At 38.2% G+C, this 19,408-nt stretch overlaps 1 protein-coding gene across 1 annotated transcript in view; it reads right to left on the reverse strand.

Moving 5' to 3' along the window:
- Positions 1-2,618: 2,618 nt before the first annotated feature.
- Positions 2,619-19,408, reverse strand: part of PTPRB (protein tyrosine phosphatase, receptor type, B) — a 169,606-nt gene continuing 152,816 nt past the window's right edge. Inside the window, exons 32-34 of the mRNA XM_006886111.1 lie at positions 19,088-19,223; positions 3,685-3,805; positions 2,619-2,734 (exon numbers count right to left, since the gene is read on the reverse strand). Of these exons, the coding sequence (XP_006886173.1) occupies positions 2,619-2,734; positions 3,685-3,805; positions 19,088-19,223 (373 nt within the window). The remainder of the gene's footprint in view (positions 2,735-3,684; positions 3,806-19,087; positions 19,224-19,408) is intronic.

The following is a 19,408-nucleotide window of genomic DNA, read 5'->3' on the forward strand; positions in this document are numbered from 1 at the left end:
TATGAAACCCTACAGCTTATAAATCTCTGATCTCCTCTATGTTCTTCTTATTGCGCCATCTGCCTCACTTACACATATGTTGTTCCTTTTCATTTCAGAAAGAGCCACCCAATTCCCTAATACAGCATCATGGATTAAAATTGTCACTTCACAAGAACATTGAGCACAAAGAAAGTGTGAAAACTTTGACTCCTCTTACTATTCCTTAATTATGAAGATTTTTCTTATTTTAATAAACCTTCAAATAGTTCTGGTATTTTTGCTGGTTTAAATGTAAATTTGCATAAGTATAGATAATAATTATAGATGTATTTTAGTGATTTTCTATTTTATCTATAATTATTTTTAATTACTAGGCAAATTACAACTACTACATTATTTATGGAACTTTATGGGAGGTAGCAAAATATATATACATATTTTTTAAAAAACTGTATTCTTTCTAAAAATGAAATTGTGCATTCAACGCACTTAACCTTTAGTTACTAAATTTGATACCAAAAAATTTGTAGTGAGAAAAAGGGACATATTACTTGGTCATCTTCTCAGATAGTCATAAAGATTTAGTACAAATACTTTCCAAATTTTGCTTAGGGAGGTTGTTGGAGCTGAACTTTGCTGAAGTGTGCTATAAACAAAATAAAGCATGATATCCGATAAATTTGGTAGACTATCTAGTGCCAATTTCAGTAAATGCATTTACTTTTGGTAATTGTAATTTTTTTTGGGTTTTTTGGTAATTGTCATTTTGTCCTCATTGATTTTAGAAAAGTTCATATCAAGCACCACTGAGGGTTTTTCCCCCCTTTCTTTGTTTAATCAACTGTGTCTGATATTTGTAGGTATTTATATTTAAAAAAATATTCTTATTAGAGCCTTTAATCAAGAGCATAATCTGCCACTGTAGTCTTATTTTAATAGGAGGTTTAAGCTTGGTTGACAGATGTATTACAATATCAATTTGTATGTTCACATTCCACCTTCCAATAAACACTCAGATAAGAAAGTCATGAAATCATCTCTGAGTGCTATGGCTATTAATTGATTTGCATGCTGGCTATTTCTAGTCAGGGACACAGTTGGCATTATTCTTAATAGAACTTTTACTATGATCATATGTCGGAGCCCTCAATTTCTATAGCTTGGGCTTGACTTGCAACTGACATGGCCCTTGATCACTGTGGCCTGTATCCTTAGCAGGAGAAAGGAGATAGTCCCGAGTTAGGCACAATTCCTCAGATCTGCTTTGGTGTTACTTCATCTTTTTTTCTTTCCTCCCTGTTTTTGATGGTTATATTTGTCCAACCAGCATGTACATCATCTTTGGATTTCAAGATTCAAAGGCCAGCTATACAGGATAGTCACGTGTTCTCTTCAGCCCTGTTCTTTATCCTGAATAGTGAATATCGAAACAGATAAAAAGCATGTCCCAAGGAATTGCCTCAGAAACCACTTCTATACACATTTACCAATAATCCTGTCATACAGGCTCTTAAATGTAGTACAACCCATGAACACTTTAGTGTGGAAATAATGTATTATATAAAGCTTAATATTAAACATTATGAAAAAATACATATTTACAGAAGAAACTACAAAATACAACTATATACAATGATATCTGTTACCTTTAAATTACATAGATTCTTTAAAATTCTCCAGATTAATAAATTATACACAATATCAACAGAAATAGCAGGCACTTTTCTAGGGCATGAAGCAAGATACTGTTTCGTTTTCTTGTTTTTAGATCACACCGTGAATAGTTTTTGTCCAGGAGATCTTTGGGTACATTCTTAATGCCTTGAATAGAGTGCATCTGAAAGTAAAGACATTGCAATTAGAGTTGTTTGTTCTGTTTATTAAAACCACAGATTCGAAAGACTAATAGAAATAACTAAGCTTTAAAGTGATTTAAGAAGCTTTAATGTGGCTAAGGATGAGCTCATTCCTGCGGAGGCCTGGTCATTCCCTCTAGAAACATCATTCACTTACTGATTGCTGACGAGTGGGAACTGGATCATAGCTGACCATCCAGAAGGATTTTAGAGGCTGTAAATATTACCAGATAGAATTGATCTCATCTTTCAATCTTAGAGCTCTAGCGGATTTGAAAAGTCTACCTTTGGGTTAGCACTGTAACTTCTTACCCACCTTGTACCAGAAATCCCTTTTAGAACCATAGATTATTATAATCAGCAGTGACGTATTCCAGTTTTACCTTCTTCCCTCTCCTCCCTTTCTAGCTTGGTTTTACAGGAAGGCCACAAGTTTTTTAGGATTCTTAGGGGCATTTAAGACTGCTTTAAATAAAAGAAAGACTCTTTAATAAGTCAAAGGAATTTCTAAGATCCCCAAATCTTCCTTCATCATCCTGCAGGTTCTTGAAGAATCCGCATGTGAAAACCTTAATTGTTTACAATACAAAGGAGTATGTGTTTTGCAAAAGACTTAAAAATAGTAGCTCTTGTGTATTTGTGCTTTACAGATAATATTTAACTGACAAGGTGGGTGGCATAGGGGGTGCAGAGAACAACATAACATATTAGGAGACGTTGACAATTGAAGATCGATCAGAAATGGAGATAAAACAGAGTTTGCAAAATATTTCATCTGATTTAAATATAAATATCACTTCTTATGGTACTAAATTGAGACCTCCTCTCAGCCACCTGTGACAGAGCCACCTTGAGGCACATCCTCCAGCCCTGGTCCAGCCTTGCCAATGTCTGGACTGCAATTTTAAGAGAAATCATGGGCCAGAAAAGAAACTAAAAATATTTCAAGAAATGCTGGGATATTAAATGTAGATTTAAGCTGCTAGGCTATGGTGTAAATTTTTAGGCTTAACATATGTATAATGTACCTTCAACTTTTCACTTTCCTTATGTGATAAATTAGGTCTTGTTAATGCTGACCCAGAGTGGAGAAAAGGCCTGCGGATTTTTTTCTCTTGTCCAACTATTGTCTGATCAAAGTTTATACAATATTTTTCTGACTTATTTTTTCATTTAAGAAAATGTTACATGCTTATTCTATTCAATTTAGGAAATACAAAAGCTAGAAGAAAAACTGATTCGAGATTTACTAATTTTAATAGATTTATTTCCAGCGTTTTTTCTTCTATGCAGTGCTTTTGTTTGCTTCATATTCTAGCGGTTTTTCCTCACTTAACTTATTTTTAAGTATAACCACATTAATATTATGTCCTTAAAGAGACCATTCTTAATGATTGCATTATAGCCTATTAAGAGAATACTCCCTGGTGTTCTTAGTCCACTTTACTGTTAATAATTTATTCATTCTTTGAGCTCTGAAACAAAAGCTTTTTTAGGCCTCAGAATGGTATGCTGGGTCACAAGATAAAGATATATTAAGGACCCTACATCTATTATCAAATTTTTCTTCAAAGTGATTTGATAAATTGAACTCCCAATTATGTTTTCAAAACCTCCCTAGCAGTGTGCTGATCATTGAGAAATGTTAGGCAGAGTCCTTACTGTGGGGCATGCTAGGCTAACAGGAAAAAGATAGCAAGTGAAATCAGGTGCTTCCATGTGGGTGTCTCGCCTCAAGATGCCTCTATTCCCGATTGCTACTCTTTGTGACATTAGGGTATTAATGGTTTCTAGACTGATGATATCTTGGTAAACAAATTTAACAGTCAATTTCATAAGTGCCTACCTCTGTGGTAATCTGGATTCACATTTTCATAGATTGGAAACAAGGGGTTTTCTTGTTCACTCCGTAACTTTCTTGCTCTGAGGACATCTCTTACACACTGATGGAGGTATACATACTGACTCTGTGAAAAAAGCAGAAAACATGTCAGAGGAGGGGTTGAAAAAAGGTGAGGAATTCTCACAGAACATCAACAGTGTTGTTACATGTTACCTGATCATTTTGACCTGAAGTACAAGTGAGCCAAACACTGCCCATCCTGCACCGACCACACCATTATATAATGCATTTGAACCCACTGTTCCAGCCACTTGTCAGTTCATATCCTTGAGAGTCTTCCTCTCTTTTTAAAGTTTTGAAAGTCTATATAAAATCTCATTCCACACTCTTTAGTCTCTGGAAATGTGCTGGCGGGTCAGCTAAGAGTTAGCCCCAACTCGACAGCAATGACTGACTTTTTTTCGAATAGTCTTTAATATACAGAAGAATGACCATTTTTATCATCACTGAGAAGAGATAATGACAGTGAGCAAAGAAGTGATGATTGTACATTCTTTCTCACATTATTGTTGCTACATAACACTGAGATGGAACCAACTTATAGCTGACCCTGCAGTGAGTTTTCAGAGGCAGTAAATTGCCTACGTCTCTCTGGTGGAGCAGCTGGTGGATTTGAACTTCATGCCTTTGGATGGGCTGTGCAGCTTTTTATCATATCACAAAGCCACCAGAGCTCCTCTATGAGTACCTACAGTTGTGTGTGGCACAAAGTAGATCCCCCACAAATATTTACTCAATGCCACACACTGTGACATGTACTTCACATTAATGATTTCATTTAATTATTACAACAACCTAGTGAAATAGATAGAAATACCCTTATGGACTCAAAGATGACGAATAACTTCTTCACAGTCACACAGTAAGAATTAGAATCCTAATATTTGATACTGGTTGTCTGACCTCAAAGTTCATGGTATTTATCACTATGCCAGTTTTTATTACATAAAGTTTAAGTAATGAGGAATGGCATCCACTTGCTAAACAACTTCCTCAGGAAACGCTATGAACTTTGATAGATGTTGATAGTTGTAAAGGGGCTTTAGGCCTTTTGTTCATAGGGTCACTATGAATCATGCTCAACTCGAAGGCAATCAACAACAACATTACTGAATGAGAAAAATCTTCTTCTCATACCGTTATTACCTGTTTTTATGGAGGTGATACAACAGAATGTTGAAACTATTGAACAGTATTATTAATATCATATGCAAGTAAAATATTGCAGTAGACCCTCCAAAAACTGCTAGAACAGTACATAAATAGGGAACTGTTAGCAGTTCAAGCAGGATTTAGAAGAGGCCATGACATCAGGGATATATCATTGCTGATGTCAGATGAATCCTGGCTGAAAGTAAAAAATACCGGGAGAATGTCTATTTGTGCTTTATTAGCTATGCAAAGGCATTTGACTTTGTGGATCATAACAAGTTGTGGCTGACATTGAGAAGTATGGAAGTCCCAGAACAGTTAATTGTGCTCATGCAGATCCTATACCTGGAATAAGAGGCTGTTGTACAAACTAAACAGGGGACCACTGCATGGTTTAAAATTAAGAAGGGAGTTGTATTCTCTCTCCATACCTATTCAATCTGTATGCTGAGCAAATTATTCAAGAAGCCAGACTCTATGAAGAGAAACTGAATCAGAGGGAGACTCATCATTAATCTGCATTATGCAGATGACACAACCTTGTTTGCTGAAAGTGAGGAGTACTTAAAGCACTGGTTATGAAAGATCAAGGAATGCAGCATTCAGTATGGATTGGATCTCAATGTCAAGAAAATAAAGATTATTTCACTAGAACAACAGGCAATATCATGATAGATGGAGAAAAGATTCACAATTAACACCCTTAGTATTAGTATTCAGGAAATAAGGAGGCTCATTGCACTGGGAAAGTCTGCAGTTAGGGACCTCTCCCAATTATTGAGGAGTAACAATGTCAATGTGAGGACTAAGGTGCATCTGAATCAGGCCATAGTCTTTCCAATCACTTGCTACACATCTGAGAGCTGAACAATGAATAAAGACGACAGAAGAATTGATGCCTTCGAGCTGTGGTGTTGGGAGAAGAGCACTGAATATCCCATGGACAGGGTGCAGCCGGAGTGCACTTTAGAGGCGAGAATGATGTGGCTTTGCGCACATACTTTGGGCGTGTTGCTAGAAGGGGCTATTCCTTGGAGAGAGACATACTGCTTGGAAAGGTGGAGGGTTGGAAAAGGAGAGGAAGACCTTTGATCAGATGGATTGACATGGTGACTGCTGCAATGGGCTCTAGTATTTCAGGAAGTATGGAGATGGCACAGGATAGGACAGGGTTCAGACAGTTTTCATAGGATCTTTATGAGTCATACTCGATGGCACCTAACAACATGAAATATAATGAGAAAAAGAATTGTGCATTATAGGCTCACTGGGTGGTCAGGTTTTTGAGTTTTTGAGGTGTTTAAAATCACTGTCTTATCCATCTTTGCTCTCTCAGCCCCTAAGTCTGGTACATGGAAGAAGTTCAAAGCCCTTGGCTAAATTCCACAGAATTGCAGAGGTTTTGAGGACAAATGATGAGGGCAGACATATACAATAGCTATTTAGAAATACAGATATATGGAAGATTCAGAGTTCTGATAATCTTCAAGATTTCACAAAGACCTCTACTAATAATAGTCTTGGCCTGAGACAACCAAATGTATACTTGACTGTTTTTTTTGTATTACCAACAGTGCTCTTTAATGAGGGCATAGGTTTCTGTAGCCTCAGTGTATAGCCTTGACTCCCAATCATTACATAACAACTGCTCAGAGCCAAGGGAATTGGGGAAGGGTCCTGGGGAGCTGAGGAATGATGCTGGGAGGAGAGTATGGCACCATGTGAGAGAAGCTGGTTAGTTTTCACCTGGCTATGCTGAATCATGATGATTCTCGAGATTTCAGTTACCCTGTGTATGAAACAAAGAGGTAAAGGTCTCCTCTAAAGCTCACACCCTACATCCATGAAAAGCAGTTTTTAGAAAATACAGCTTGGTTTTATCACTAGACTAATGTTGAAAAAGAATTCTGCATGCAATGTTTATGGTAATTAATGAGGTCAATCTTGAGGCACAAAAAGGGACTATAAGGTCTTCTTTAATCAATGGTATTTAAAGTGGCTAAGTACTTATTTTTATGGGTTGGTGCTGGGCATAGCTCCTGATTGGAAAGTAGACCTTATTGTCCATTTCTTGGACTTCATTACATTGTTGTTGTTGGGTACTGTCAAGTCAGAACCGACCCATACATGTTCCGCTAGCAGTTTTTCAAACCAACTGATTACGTGGGAGGAGAGACATTACATTAAGAAATAATCCCCAAATAATCATAGTGATATTTGAATTGATATTAGTAGTCAGTATTTGGATTTTTGTCTCACCTATCTTGCTCACTTCTCTCAGTATTGCAACTTGAAGCATGAATTTTATTTTCAGTTCTTTCAGCTTGAAAAATATCAAGTAAATTCTTCCCTTTTTCTTCTCTGACTTCAGCTCTTTACACATTCCATTAAAATATTTTGCTTTGTTTTAAGTTGCCCTCTGAAAATTTCTGTTCCTCTCTTTCACCTCTGCACCTCTTCTCTTTGTTTTGGCTTCTCGATGCCCTAGTGCAATTTTTAGGATCTCTTCTGATGTACCAAAAAGAACTGGTTGACATAGAAATATTTTAAGAGTAACATATGATCAAGAGCTAATGATAATGAAAGTAGAAATTCACACTGCACTGAAGGCAGTCCCAGGGATTGATGAGATGTCAACAGACATGTTTCAACTAACAGACACAGCCCTGGATATGCTTACATTTTGTACCAGGAAATATGGAAAATAGCAACTTGCCTAACATTCAAAGTTATTTGACTATATGGATCATAACAAACTATGGTTGACATTGAGAAGAATTGGAATCTCAGAACATCTAATCAGGCATATATGAAACCTATACCCAGAACAAGAAGCTATTGTTCAAAAAGAGCAATGGAATACAGCATGATTTTAAAGGTGGGTGTCAGAGTTGTATACCTTCTTCATACCTATTCAACCTGTATGCTGAGTAAGGATCAGTTTTTTCTAGCCATGTGTCCACAATATGTGAAGCAGAGCTTCAAAATCCTAGCCTTCAGGGAAAAACTTGATTTTATCTTCTCCAAGACAGACTTATTTGTTTTCTTGATGGTCCAAGAAAACAAGTCTCTTCTCTTCTTTCACAATTTGAAGGCATCAGTTTTTCTTCTGTCATCGTTAGTTATTGTGCAGATATCTTATGGATAGCAATGCTGTTGTTGTTAAGTGCCACCAAGTCGAGCATGACTCATAATAACCCCATGAATGAAAGACCTGAATTCTGTTCAATAGCTATCATCATTTCTCCAAGTTTTAGAGTTTCCATGTTGTTTAGGAAGTGGATGCCACTCCTTCTTCCAAGCCTCTCTTAATGTGGGAGCTCCACCTAAATGCTGTCCATCATGGGTAACCATAATGGCATTTGACACACTGGTGGCACAGAGTTCAGCATCACAGCAACTTCAAGCTACCTTAGTACAGTGAATTGACAGACAAGTGCTGTACCACTTAGAAGAATGTTAGTCCCAAACACAATTAACACCAGGCTTGAGGAACCAACTGATTTACAAGGCACCCTCCACCGGGTCCTGTTGACTCTAAAAAAGAGGCTTCTAGTAGTCAAGAAATCAAAAGGCATAAGACATTGGGAAAGTCTTCTGTAACAGAGCTCTCCAAAGTACTGAGGAGAACTGATGAGAATTTGAAGACTAAGATGTCACTGATCTAAGCTGTAGACTTTTCAATCACTTGTAATGCATCTTAGAGATGGACAATGAATAAAGATGACAGAAGAAGAACTGACGTGTTTGAGTTGTGATGGTATGGAAGAGTACTGAATATTTCATGGACTGCCAAAAGATCAAATAGATAAATCTTGGAGAAAGTGAAGCCAGAGTGCTCTTTAGAGGCATGGATGGTGAAGCTTTGTCTCATATACTTTGGGCATACTTTTAGGAGAGGCTTTTCCTTGAATTGAACCATTATGCTTGGAAGGATGGAGCATCAGTGAAAGAGAAGAACCTTCAAGCAGTGGATTGATACAGAGACTGTAGCAATTGGCTTGCATATGCCAGAGTTGATGAGGATGGCATGGGATAGAACAGGGTTTAGAGCTGTTTTTCATAGGTTCACTATGGGTTGTACTTGACTCAATGGCACATAATAACTGCAGCATCTTGTTTACTTGTTAGTAGGGTTTCATGCCATCTTAACCTTGAAAATGTCAGAGAATAGTATCCTGAGAATAGTTAGTAGTATCTCATCAATGTAAAGTTAGAATCAATCTATATCTGACCCCTTGAGAAGTTTTCTGAGACCTGACAGCATGTCAATCTTTTTGTCAAAGAGCTGCTGGTGAATTCTAGCCACCACAGAGATGGAGCTTTTATGTCAGCTGCACAACTCCCTACTCGTTATGCCTCCATCTTGAAAATGATTCACCACATTAAAGACTGACTCTGTTCTGTTTTCTTCTCTTCAGTTAAGCATAACTAGTATTTTCTACTGGGAAATTAAATGTCTTTGAAACTTCTTTTTAGTTGTGATTTTAATGAAAATTTACAGAAAAGTTGGATTTTCATTCATTCATTAATTGTTGCACATTTTTCTCCCTATCACCCCACCAGTTCACTTTTTTAAAAGATAATATTCATTAAGTGTTGCATAATTTCCTCTATGCCCTCAACTCTCCCCCAGTCCACTTTGCAATGCACCTCTTATTCGGGACTGTTGTCATACAAATAATGCCTAATCATATATTCCTTTTAAACAGTTCTTTCCTTCATCTATTCCAATGCAGTGTTCATTATTTAATGTCTTTGAAACTTTAAAAGCTGTAAATAATCTCTTATACCTCTATGTGATGATTTATTAATGAGTTCTTCAATAATAATGCATCACGACCTTTAAAATAAGTTAATCTCCATTACTTTGCCTTAAATAGAAATTATTTTTTCCTTTTGATAATAATTACCACTTAAACCTTCAGATTGTCAATATTCTTCTCATTTTATTCAGATTATAAGCAGATGAAGTCCAACATATGAGCCTGAGTACAAGAAAGCTAATTTTTTTGTTCTGTCCGGTTGACTGGTGAAACCTTGGCTTGATGGTGATACATTTAATTCCATTCAATTCTATCAATACACATAAAGTATCACATAGTATTTATAGACTATAGTGGTCACTAAGTCCACACTTTAACACAGGGACATATATGTGAGCAATTACTTACAATGTGATAGACGGAAGACAACATTGTGTAAAATACTTCATATAAAAGAAGAAGCTATCAGGGCTTCTTTTTTTTTACTAGTTTATTTACAAAATTTGAATATATTGTTTTTCACATCAGTTCCTTCCCATTTCCCTAACCCCCCGCCCCCCATAAAATTGTGTGAGCCTATGATTAGTCCCTCACCACCCAGACATCCTCACCCCTCTGCTTCCACCATGTCCCCCTTGGATCCTCATGCTCATTCTATAACAATGGTTTTATACAGTATTTGTATCAGGATCTCTTTGAGGGAAAAGAAGTATTGAGTTACAGAGAAAAGGGAGATATTTGTAAGAATATAATTAATAGAGTATTACATATGATGGAAATAAAATGAAAATGTACACATTTTATAAACTGTGAAAAGTGAAATGTCATCTATGTTCCACTCCTCCAGGGAGAAGGATGGTAAATCCACAAAAGAAGGATGGGAAATCTCTTCCTGTGTGATTTACTACCTCTAAAATCCCGAAGAGGGTCAACTCGAAGGCACATCACCATCACCACAACAACTACATGCATTATAAGGAGCTCTTAAATCCTAGTGTTGCAATTTCAAAGGCATTCAGTTCAAATCCACCAGGTGCTCTGTGGGAGAAGAATGGGCAATATCTCTTGTGTGATTTATAACCTCTGAAAACCTTCCGGGAGGTGTCAATCAACTGTCGAGTTTGTTCCAACTTGACAGTATATAGCAGCAAAAATGGGTCAGAGGAAACCCCATCACAACTGATTAAAGAACTGGGATCCTTAGCCTTTTAGAATCAAGTGTTTGTCATAGCTAAGGACTGAGAGAGACAAGAGTTGGACTGTCATTTGTTGTTCTTTAGAAAGTTATTGCTTGGATTTGTAGAACTCTCTCAGACTTATGCTGTAAATTTGCCCCAAGGAAGACTAAAAGTAGGGTTGGGCAAACTTGCAAATCTTCTCTCTGAAGAGTATTTGTTTAAAATATTTGCTTTTTAATCTATTTGTCAAATATTGTAAAAACCCTAACTCCTCTGTATTCCAAATAAAGTGAAGAAAATGAAGGTCTTCCCTCACAATAAGTAGGCTGCCCTTATTTCTTTGCTCGAACAGTGCAAGGTTGGGAATCAAACTCCTCTGCAAGCATGTTCTTAACAAATGAGCCAGGCTAGCTGTGAGGTTTAGCACTTCTGAGACTGTAGTTGTCCATAGTGGGCACAGAGATAAAAGTAAGACAGATACTATCTGGACACTATTTTGTATTTTGCTTGACAGAGTAAAAAAATGGAAAGAAAAGGTCTATCTTACTACAATGCTTATTCCATTATAACTAAAGAATCAAATTTTATTCTAAACTAAGGAGGGAAACCTTACAGAATTTTGGCAGATGCATGAAGTTGAACTTGGGGTAATTATGAGGAACCTTGTACACAAGTATGTGAGTTTAAACATCAAATTACAAGTTGTGGAGAGCTTTCCAAGGTTTTTTGTTCAGGGTCTTGGTATGGGCTGACTCATTTCAGAGAGGAGACTTGGATGATGGTGGCAGTGAGGATGGAAAGCTGTTAGGATAGAAGTTAAAGGTAGGATGCCCAGTAACAGGCCGCTATAATAGCCTAGTGAGAGTTGATAAAGGAAGAGTAAGAGCAGGGACAGAGAATGAGGGATTAGAACAAAGAGAAATAGGTCGAGTAGACAGAGCTTCATGACTGGTTCTGGTAGCTTAGTGGTAAGGAATTGTGCTGTCGACCCAAAGGTACACAGTTTGAATCTACTAGCTGCTGCATGAAAGAAAGATGAGTAATCTCCTCCAGTGTGATATACTCCTTTTGAAAACCTGCAGATGGGTTAGTTCTGACTCAACGTACGCAACAACAATAAGTGATTGGTTAGATGTAGGAACTGTAGGAAAAGAACGAGAACTCTTAGCTTGGGAAGATGGTTGGCATCACTTAATAGAGATTAGAAGGGGCAGGGGCAAAAGGAGTGGTTTATTTTTTTAAAAGAAGGACAGCGAGTTTTGTTTTGAGCTTTTGGAGTTTGAGAGAAACAATAAGGCTTCTTGTAAGGTTCTTGAGACCATGGGAATTCTTTCAACAACTGACATAAAGAAGAGCAGTATGTTGAGAACGGAACATTGAAGAATTTACAAATTGGAAATGTAAATTGAGGAATTAGAACAATGGGATTCTCAGAGAAGTAAGAGAAAAAGAGAGAATAAGGAAACATGACATTACATTCAAGGAGAAGGAAAGAGAGTTTTGTTAAATCTGTTACTTCTGATCTCAAAAAAAGTTTGTGATATTTGTAACTGAAGCCTTGATCTTCACCAAAAGTATCTGGAGTTCTGGGCATGTATGGAAAGATGATAAATGTGATCTAAGTAATCTCTGAGACTAACTAGCGAGTCTGAATAGATACACACACACACACACACACACACACACACACACACACACACACACACACACAGAGATACCCCTCTGAGACTACTTACAACGTAATAACCTCCTCTTACCAAAATCACTAATTAAATATCCTTTGAGTCTGTGAAAGTAAAAATAAACTAATGATAAAACATTGCCAACTTTATAGCAAGACAGTTATAGGTTATCTGTCCTTTATTTAACAGATTAAAAACAGTGTATATAAAGAACAAAATCAAGTTTCTACCCTTCAGAAATCATTACTCTTATAGAGACACTATAGGAAAGTAGTTAGGGTACAGTGTGATACAATTCTACAAACTTTAATGCAACAACAGATCTAGACAGAGATCATCAATGACCACTGAAAGTGTTATGTGAGAGGTTGATGCGAAGCATTATAATGGATGGTTTATTATAATAGATGGCTGAGATTCCCTGAAAAAAACTCATTGCCATGGAGTCAGTGCAGACTCAAAGCTGATCCTCTACTGGGCCTTGGATGTTGTTGTTAGATGCCATCAAGTCATGTGTGGTTACAGTGACCCTATGAACAAGAGATGTGAGCCTGGCCATCCTCACCATCTCTGACATACTTGGTCCATTCCTGCAGTCATGGTGTCAATCCATCTGGTTGAGAGTCTTCCTCTTTTTCACCTTCCCCCACCTTTCCAAGTATGATGTCCTTTTTCAAAGACTAGCTTCTCCTAATAACATGCCCAAACTAGGTGAAATGAAGATTTGTCATTTTTGCCTCCAAGGAGCACTCTGGCTGCACCTTCTCCAAGACATATCTGTTCTTTTGTCAGTCCATGGGAAATTCAGTACTATTCTCTAACCCCACAGTTCAAAGGATTCAATTCTTCTGTAATCCTTATTTACTGTTCAGCTCCCAGATGCATAGCAAGTGGCTGGAAAGGCCATGGCTTAAATCAGACACACCTTATCTTCAAACGGACATTAATGTGTTTCAGTACTTAGGAGAGTTTCCTGACTGAAGACTTTCCCAAGATATCTCTTGACTGCTTCCATCAAGGATGTTGATTGTGGATTCAAGTAAGATGAAGTAGTTGGCAGTTTGAGTCTTTTCTCCATCTATCATGATGTTGCCCATCGATCTAGTAGTAAGAATTTTGTTTTCTTGATGTTGAGACCTTATCCATAGAGAAGCCTGTAGTGTTTGATCTATAGAAAGTGCTTAAAGCCCCCCTCACTTTTAGCAAGGAAGGTTGTAGAACAAATCTGCATAACAGGTTATTGATGAGTCTTCCTCTGATCCTGGTGTCATATTCTTCTTCACAGAGTCCCCCTTCTTGAGTAATTTGCTCAGCATACAGATTGAATAGGTATGGCGAGATGATCCCTAATACCTGTGAAACCTATACCTCGACCAAGAGGCTGTTGTGTAAGGGAACAACAGAATGTGGCTTACAATTAAGAAAGGTGTGTGTCAGGGTTGTATCCTCTCTCCATATCATTGAGTCTTAGAGGATAAAAACTGCATGGGAGGAGATTGTTTAATTTCCTCTATGAAGGTACTGGTGGATTCGAACTGCCAGAGGCTCAGAGTTTGGTTTAACAGCACAATTCTCTATACATTACACCACCAGAACGCCCCTGAAATCACCTGATGTAACTGTTAAATGCCAAAGTCATGGTATATGCAACTCCATGTCGCACCATATGTGACTACTACTATGATGGAACAGGCAGTGCCCATGTCTTCAATAAATGGAACGTAAAGGTAATCAAGCCTCTATATCTGACCAAAAGTCAAGAAGACTGAGGGGAGTGTTCGAGGTTCAGGAGTAAAACTCTTTCCTTCCATGCAGGAGACTCAGTTTTAATTCTTGGCTAATAGACCTCATGTGCAATCATCACACATCTAGCATTGGGTGCTTTTGTGCTGTTATGATGTTGAACAGGTAACTCCCAGGCTAAGATGGATTTTCTATTTCTGGATATTGGCCAGTGAAAACTTTCTAGATCACAATGGTTTAATCTACCACAAATTATGCAGTGGGGGATTACCTGGTAGCATGTGTTCCCCTGTGGGTGGGGTGTCTTGAGTCTGGTGACTCAATGCCAGCTGACAACAATTGGAAGGAGAAGAGTACCTTGCCACTAATAAAAAGTAATAAGCCATATTCAGAATGTGAGAAAATTCACAGAACCAATGAGCTAGTTACTGTACAAATAAGTGTATGGAAAGGAAGTTGAAGGGACCATTATTATAGATTAAAATAAACCTAAATGACAAATTAACCAAATGAAATGTGTAGACTACTTGGATTCTAATTCAAGTCAACTGTAAAAAGTAATTTACAGCTTGCAATATTTTACAGTACATTAAAATGGAATGGATGTTTTTAGATGCTACTGAGGAATTATGGTTAAAATTATTAGGTGTGACAATGGTATTATGTTCATCTTTTTTCAATAGTCCTCACTTGTAAGAGATAGATATATACAGAAATATTTATGCATGAAATTAGGAATTGATTTAAAGAAACTGTTAGAGGCAGGGCATAAGGAAACATTTTATATTAAGTATGTTATATTACCTATAATAAATCATAGAATTCTGATCATTATAAGGACTTGAATTTAGTATACGCATTCAGATGACCCTATTATCTTTAGTTTTGTCATGAGTTGTTTGGTGGTGGGGTTTTTTTGTTTGTTTGTTTGTTTTTTAACTTTTACTCAGAAGTTCACATGAGGAGACTGACCACCTTCTTAGGAGGTTGCTGGTGGTGTGATCTTGCAGGTGGTTTGAAATCCACCAGCGGCTTCAAGGGAGGAGAGTGACTTGCAGTCTCCTTCTATGTGATTTACTGCCTCAGATACCCACTGGGGGGTTATCTATGAGTTGGTTATGAGAACGAATGAAAACCTGAAAGTTGGGAGTCTGTGAGTGGTGCAAATGGTTAATTCATGGGCCCGCTACCTAAAAGGCTGAATGGAGGTCCAGGTCCACGAAGTTACTCCCCTGGAAAGGCCTGGAGGGCTACTTCTGAAAAATCAGTTCTTTGGAGAAGATCCTTTGGAGAACATCTCTATACTGATACACATGGGGTCCTCATGAGTTCAAATTAACTTGACAGCTACTGAGGTTCTATTTTACTTTTCTTGACCATGAATCTGCACTACCCAAAATGGTAGCCACTAGACACATGTGACAACTGGGCACTTGAAATGTCGCTAGCATGTCTGGGGAAGTGAGTCTTTTATTTTCATTTAAGTTTAAAAACTGCTGCTGGATTTCGGTCATCATATGTAATTCTAATAATGTTGTGCACTAAAAAAAAATCTATAATGGAATCTTTTTTAAAAGTGTGTTACAATGATTTGTACAACGAAAGCACTTTGAGCCCAAGAAAATGGTAAAGGCCGAAGATGCTAGATGTGTGCCCGGCCTAGAGGAGGCAATGAGAACAATGCTTTCTAACATGTGTTACAGAATATGAGCTCTATGAGATGCAGTATGTGCTGCACCACAGAAGCAGCCAGTGGTGCTGGAAAGGCGAACCTTTGCTGTAGGACGGACCCTTTGCCTATGCACTTTCATATAAAGTGAGATTTCTGTGATTGTCAGCTGCCATTAGGTTGTCCCTGCCTCATAACTACTCCATGAACAATGGGAAAACCTTTCCTGATCATGAGCCATCCCCATGGTTAGCTGTGGACTTAAACTATGGTGTTCTACAGGGGTTTCTACTGGCTGATTTTCAGAAGGAGACCACTGGGTCTTTCTTCTTAGTTTGTTCTAGTCTAGAAGTTACACTGGAACCTGTTCAGTATCATAAGAGCATATAAGCCTCCACTGACAGACAGGTGGTGGTTGTACAAGAGCTGGATTGTCTGAGACTCCAACCCAAGCCTCCCACGTGGAAGATACGAATTCTACCAATAAACCACTACTGTCTCCTTTAAGGAAGATATAGCAGAATGTGGAACATTGAAACTTGTTTTTAACCATGAACATTTTCTCTCTCTTTTTTTAAAAAAACAGAGGATTTTGAAAAGTTACTTGGGGAAGTAATCCCTCGAGTATTGGAAGGTGGCTAGGTATATGTGTGAAATGCTTGGCTCTGTTTACAATATAGTATGACACAGAGTTCTAATTCTAAAGCTGTGGGTCAACAGCTGGTGATGAGGGCTTCAGATTCTCTAGATCAGGGTTCAGGTCCTAATTTGACCACTGATAGCCCTGTACCTTGTATAAGAAACTCCACCCACTGAATTTTGGTGTTCTCCTGCTGAGTGGCATCCACTTCCGTAACAGCTTGCCTCCAGAAACCCTATGAGTCTGGAGAAAGGATGAAAATCATGCAAGGGTCGAGGACTTTTGTTCATAGGGTCACTATGAGTAGCCTACAACTCAACGGCACTTAACAACAACAACAACAACCTGTAAAATTGGAAATACTACTATCCTCAACAGCAGTGGGATTGGGTTGGTTTTTTTTTTTTTAAATCTGGTTATATTGGAAATTTAATGAAACAGAATGTTTTAAAATACTTGAAAATGTCAAAGAGTTGTAGAAATGGAAGTTTTTAGTTTTGACAATCACTCTTGTGGTGTTTCAGAGGCAACGTAAGGGAAAAGATTTGGAATCTACTTCCTTCTTACTAATTAAATTTCTTGTGCTGAATCACCAGAATTTCTTAAATGATCTTCAAGACGGACTGCCTTTGCTATTCCCTCCAATATATGTATTTTAATGTAATATAATTGTAATGTAAGACATAATGTAACAATGAGGGAAAAAAGTAAAAATTCAGAAACAGATAGTGATTATGATTGTATGACAGTTGTATTACATCACAGTCAGTGTCACTGTACTTTGTTGTTGTTGTTGTTAAGTACCGTCGAGTAGTAGACAACTCATAGCGACCCTATGAATGAAAGACCTGAGCACTGTTCATAGAGTTTCCGGAGGCAAGCCATTTTGGAAGTGGATGCCACTCCCGCTTCCAAGCTTGTTTTAATCAGGAAGCTCCACCAAACACTGTCCACCATGGGTAACCATTACCACATTTGGCACATCAGTGTCACAGTGTTCAGCATCACAGCAACCACGAGTTACCTCTATACTACAGTGCACATACCAGTGCTATACATACACACATCTCTCTACATCTCACATTTTTAAAATGTGATGGGGAGAGACAGAGTCCATGTCATTTTCTAACCACCTACAAAGATTGGCAACCAGTTTAGCATTGACAAGCATATAAACATCATGCTAATGGTCAGTGCCACATGTGTGGTATTGGAGAAGCATACTGAATATCCCATGAACTTCCAAAAGAACAAACAGATATGTCTCGGAGAAGGTGCAGCCAGAGTGCTATTTGGAGGACAAGATGATAGAGCTTTATCTCACATACTTTGGGTATGTTAGCAGGAGAGATTATTCCTTGGAGAGGGACACTGTGCTTGGAAAAGCAGAGAACAGTGAAGGAGAGGGAGATCCTCAACCAGGGGAATTGATACAATGGCTGTAGTAATGGGCTTGGGTGTGCCAGAGATTGTGAGAATGGCACAGGATATGACAGGGTTCAGATTTGTTGTCCATAGGGTCACCATGGGTCATACATGACTTGAGAGCACCTAACAACAGCAACAACAACAACAAGAATCACTGTTGGGTCAATGGGTCAATAGGCAGTACTGATGGAGAAAAGATTGAGGTTGTTAACAATTCATCTTTCTTGGATCCACAATCAATTCTTTTGGCACCAGCAGTTAGGAAATAAAAATACAAGTTGCACTGAGAAAAATCTACCTCTCCAAAGTGGTAAAGAGTAATGATGTCAGTCTAGAAACTAAGGTGTGCCTGATCAGCCATGGTCTTATCAATGGTTTGCTATTCATTTGAGAGCTAGACAACAAATAAGGATGATAGAATAATCAGTGCCTTTCTGTTGTGGTACCGGAGAAAAGTTGAACATATAATGGACTTCCAAGAGAACAAACAGGTCTATCCTGAGAGAGTGAAACCAATTTCCTCATTGGAGGCAAGGATTTTGAAGCTCTATCTCGCATACTTTGAGCATGTTGCCAGGAGGGACCGGACCTTGGAGAAGGACATCATGCTTGGAAGGGTGGAGTGTCAGCATAGGAGAGGAAGACCTTGGATGAGATTGGTTGACATAGTAACTGTAGCAATGGGGTCTGGTGTGTCAGAGATGGTGAGGTTAGCTCAGTACAAGGCAAGGTTCAGAGCCATTGTTCATAAGGTTGCTGTGAGTTCAAGTTCCCTGGACAGCACATAACAACAGCAACAACAATGGTCACTGGGATAAGAAAGCAGACTCTTAACAATATAAACTGGCACAGGACTTGAGCATATCAGCTATAGTGAGAATGGGCAGGACAGGGTAAAATTCAAATCTGTTGTTTATGATCTATTGTTTATAGGGTTTCTATGAGTCATAGTTGAATTAATGGCATGTAACAATAACATAAAACATTTGTATTCAATTGTCTTTTTCTTCTCAACATGTCATAGTTCTTGCTCAGTCTAGGCATTTTTGGCAGGGAAAGGTTTGTGCCCTTCAGCCTGTAACTCTTACCTCCGTCTGGACCATGTGAACTCTGTGAAGTCTTAGGTCATTTACTGCGCCATAGATGTCCACAGAGTCTTTGGAGTCTAGCTGCTGAAGGATCCGGTCCAATGCAATGAACGTCCCAGTCCTACCCACGCCAGCACTGGAAGAGAAGGTGAAGGAAAGTTGAACCTTACCATTTGACTTTTAAGACTGCAGCCATAAACTCAGCCATAATACCTTTCTATTCCCTTCCTCTCTGTGTTCCTTTCCTTTCCTTTCCTTTCCTTTCCTTTCCTTTCCTTTCCTTTCCTTTCCTTTCCTTTCCTTTCCTTTCCTTTCCTTTCC

Source organism: Elephantulus edwardii, unplaced genomic scaffold (assembly GCF_000299155.1).
Source record: "Elephantulus edwardii isolate Elephantulus edwardi_28Jun2011 unplaced genomic scaffold, EleEdw1.0 scaffold00047, whole genome shotgun sequence".
Lineage (NCBI taxonomy): Eukaryota > Metazoa > Chordata > Mammalia > Macroscelidea > Macroscelididae > Elephantulus > Elephantulus edwardii.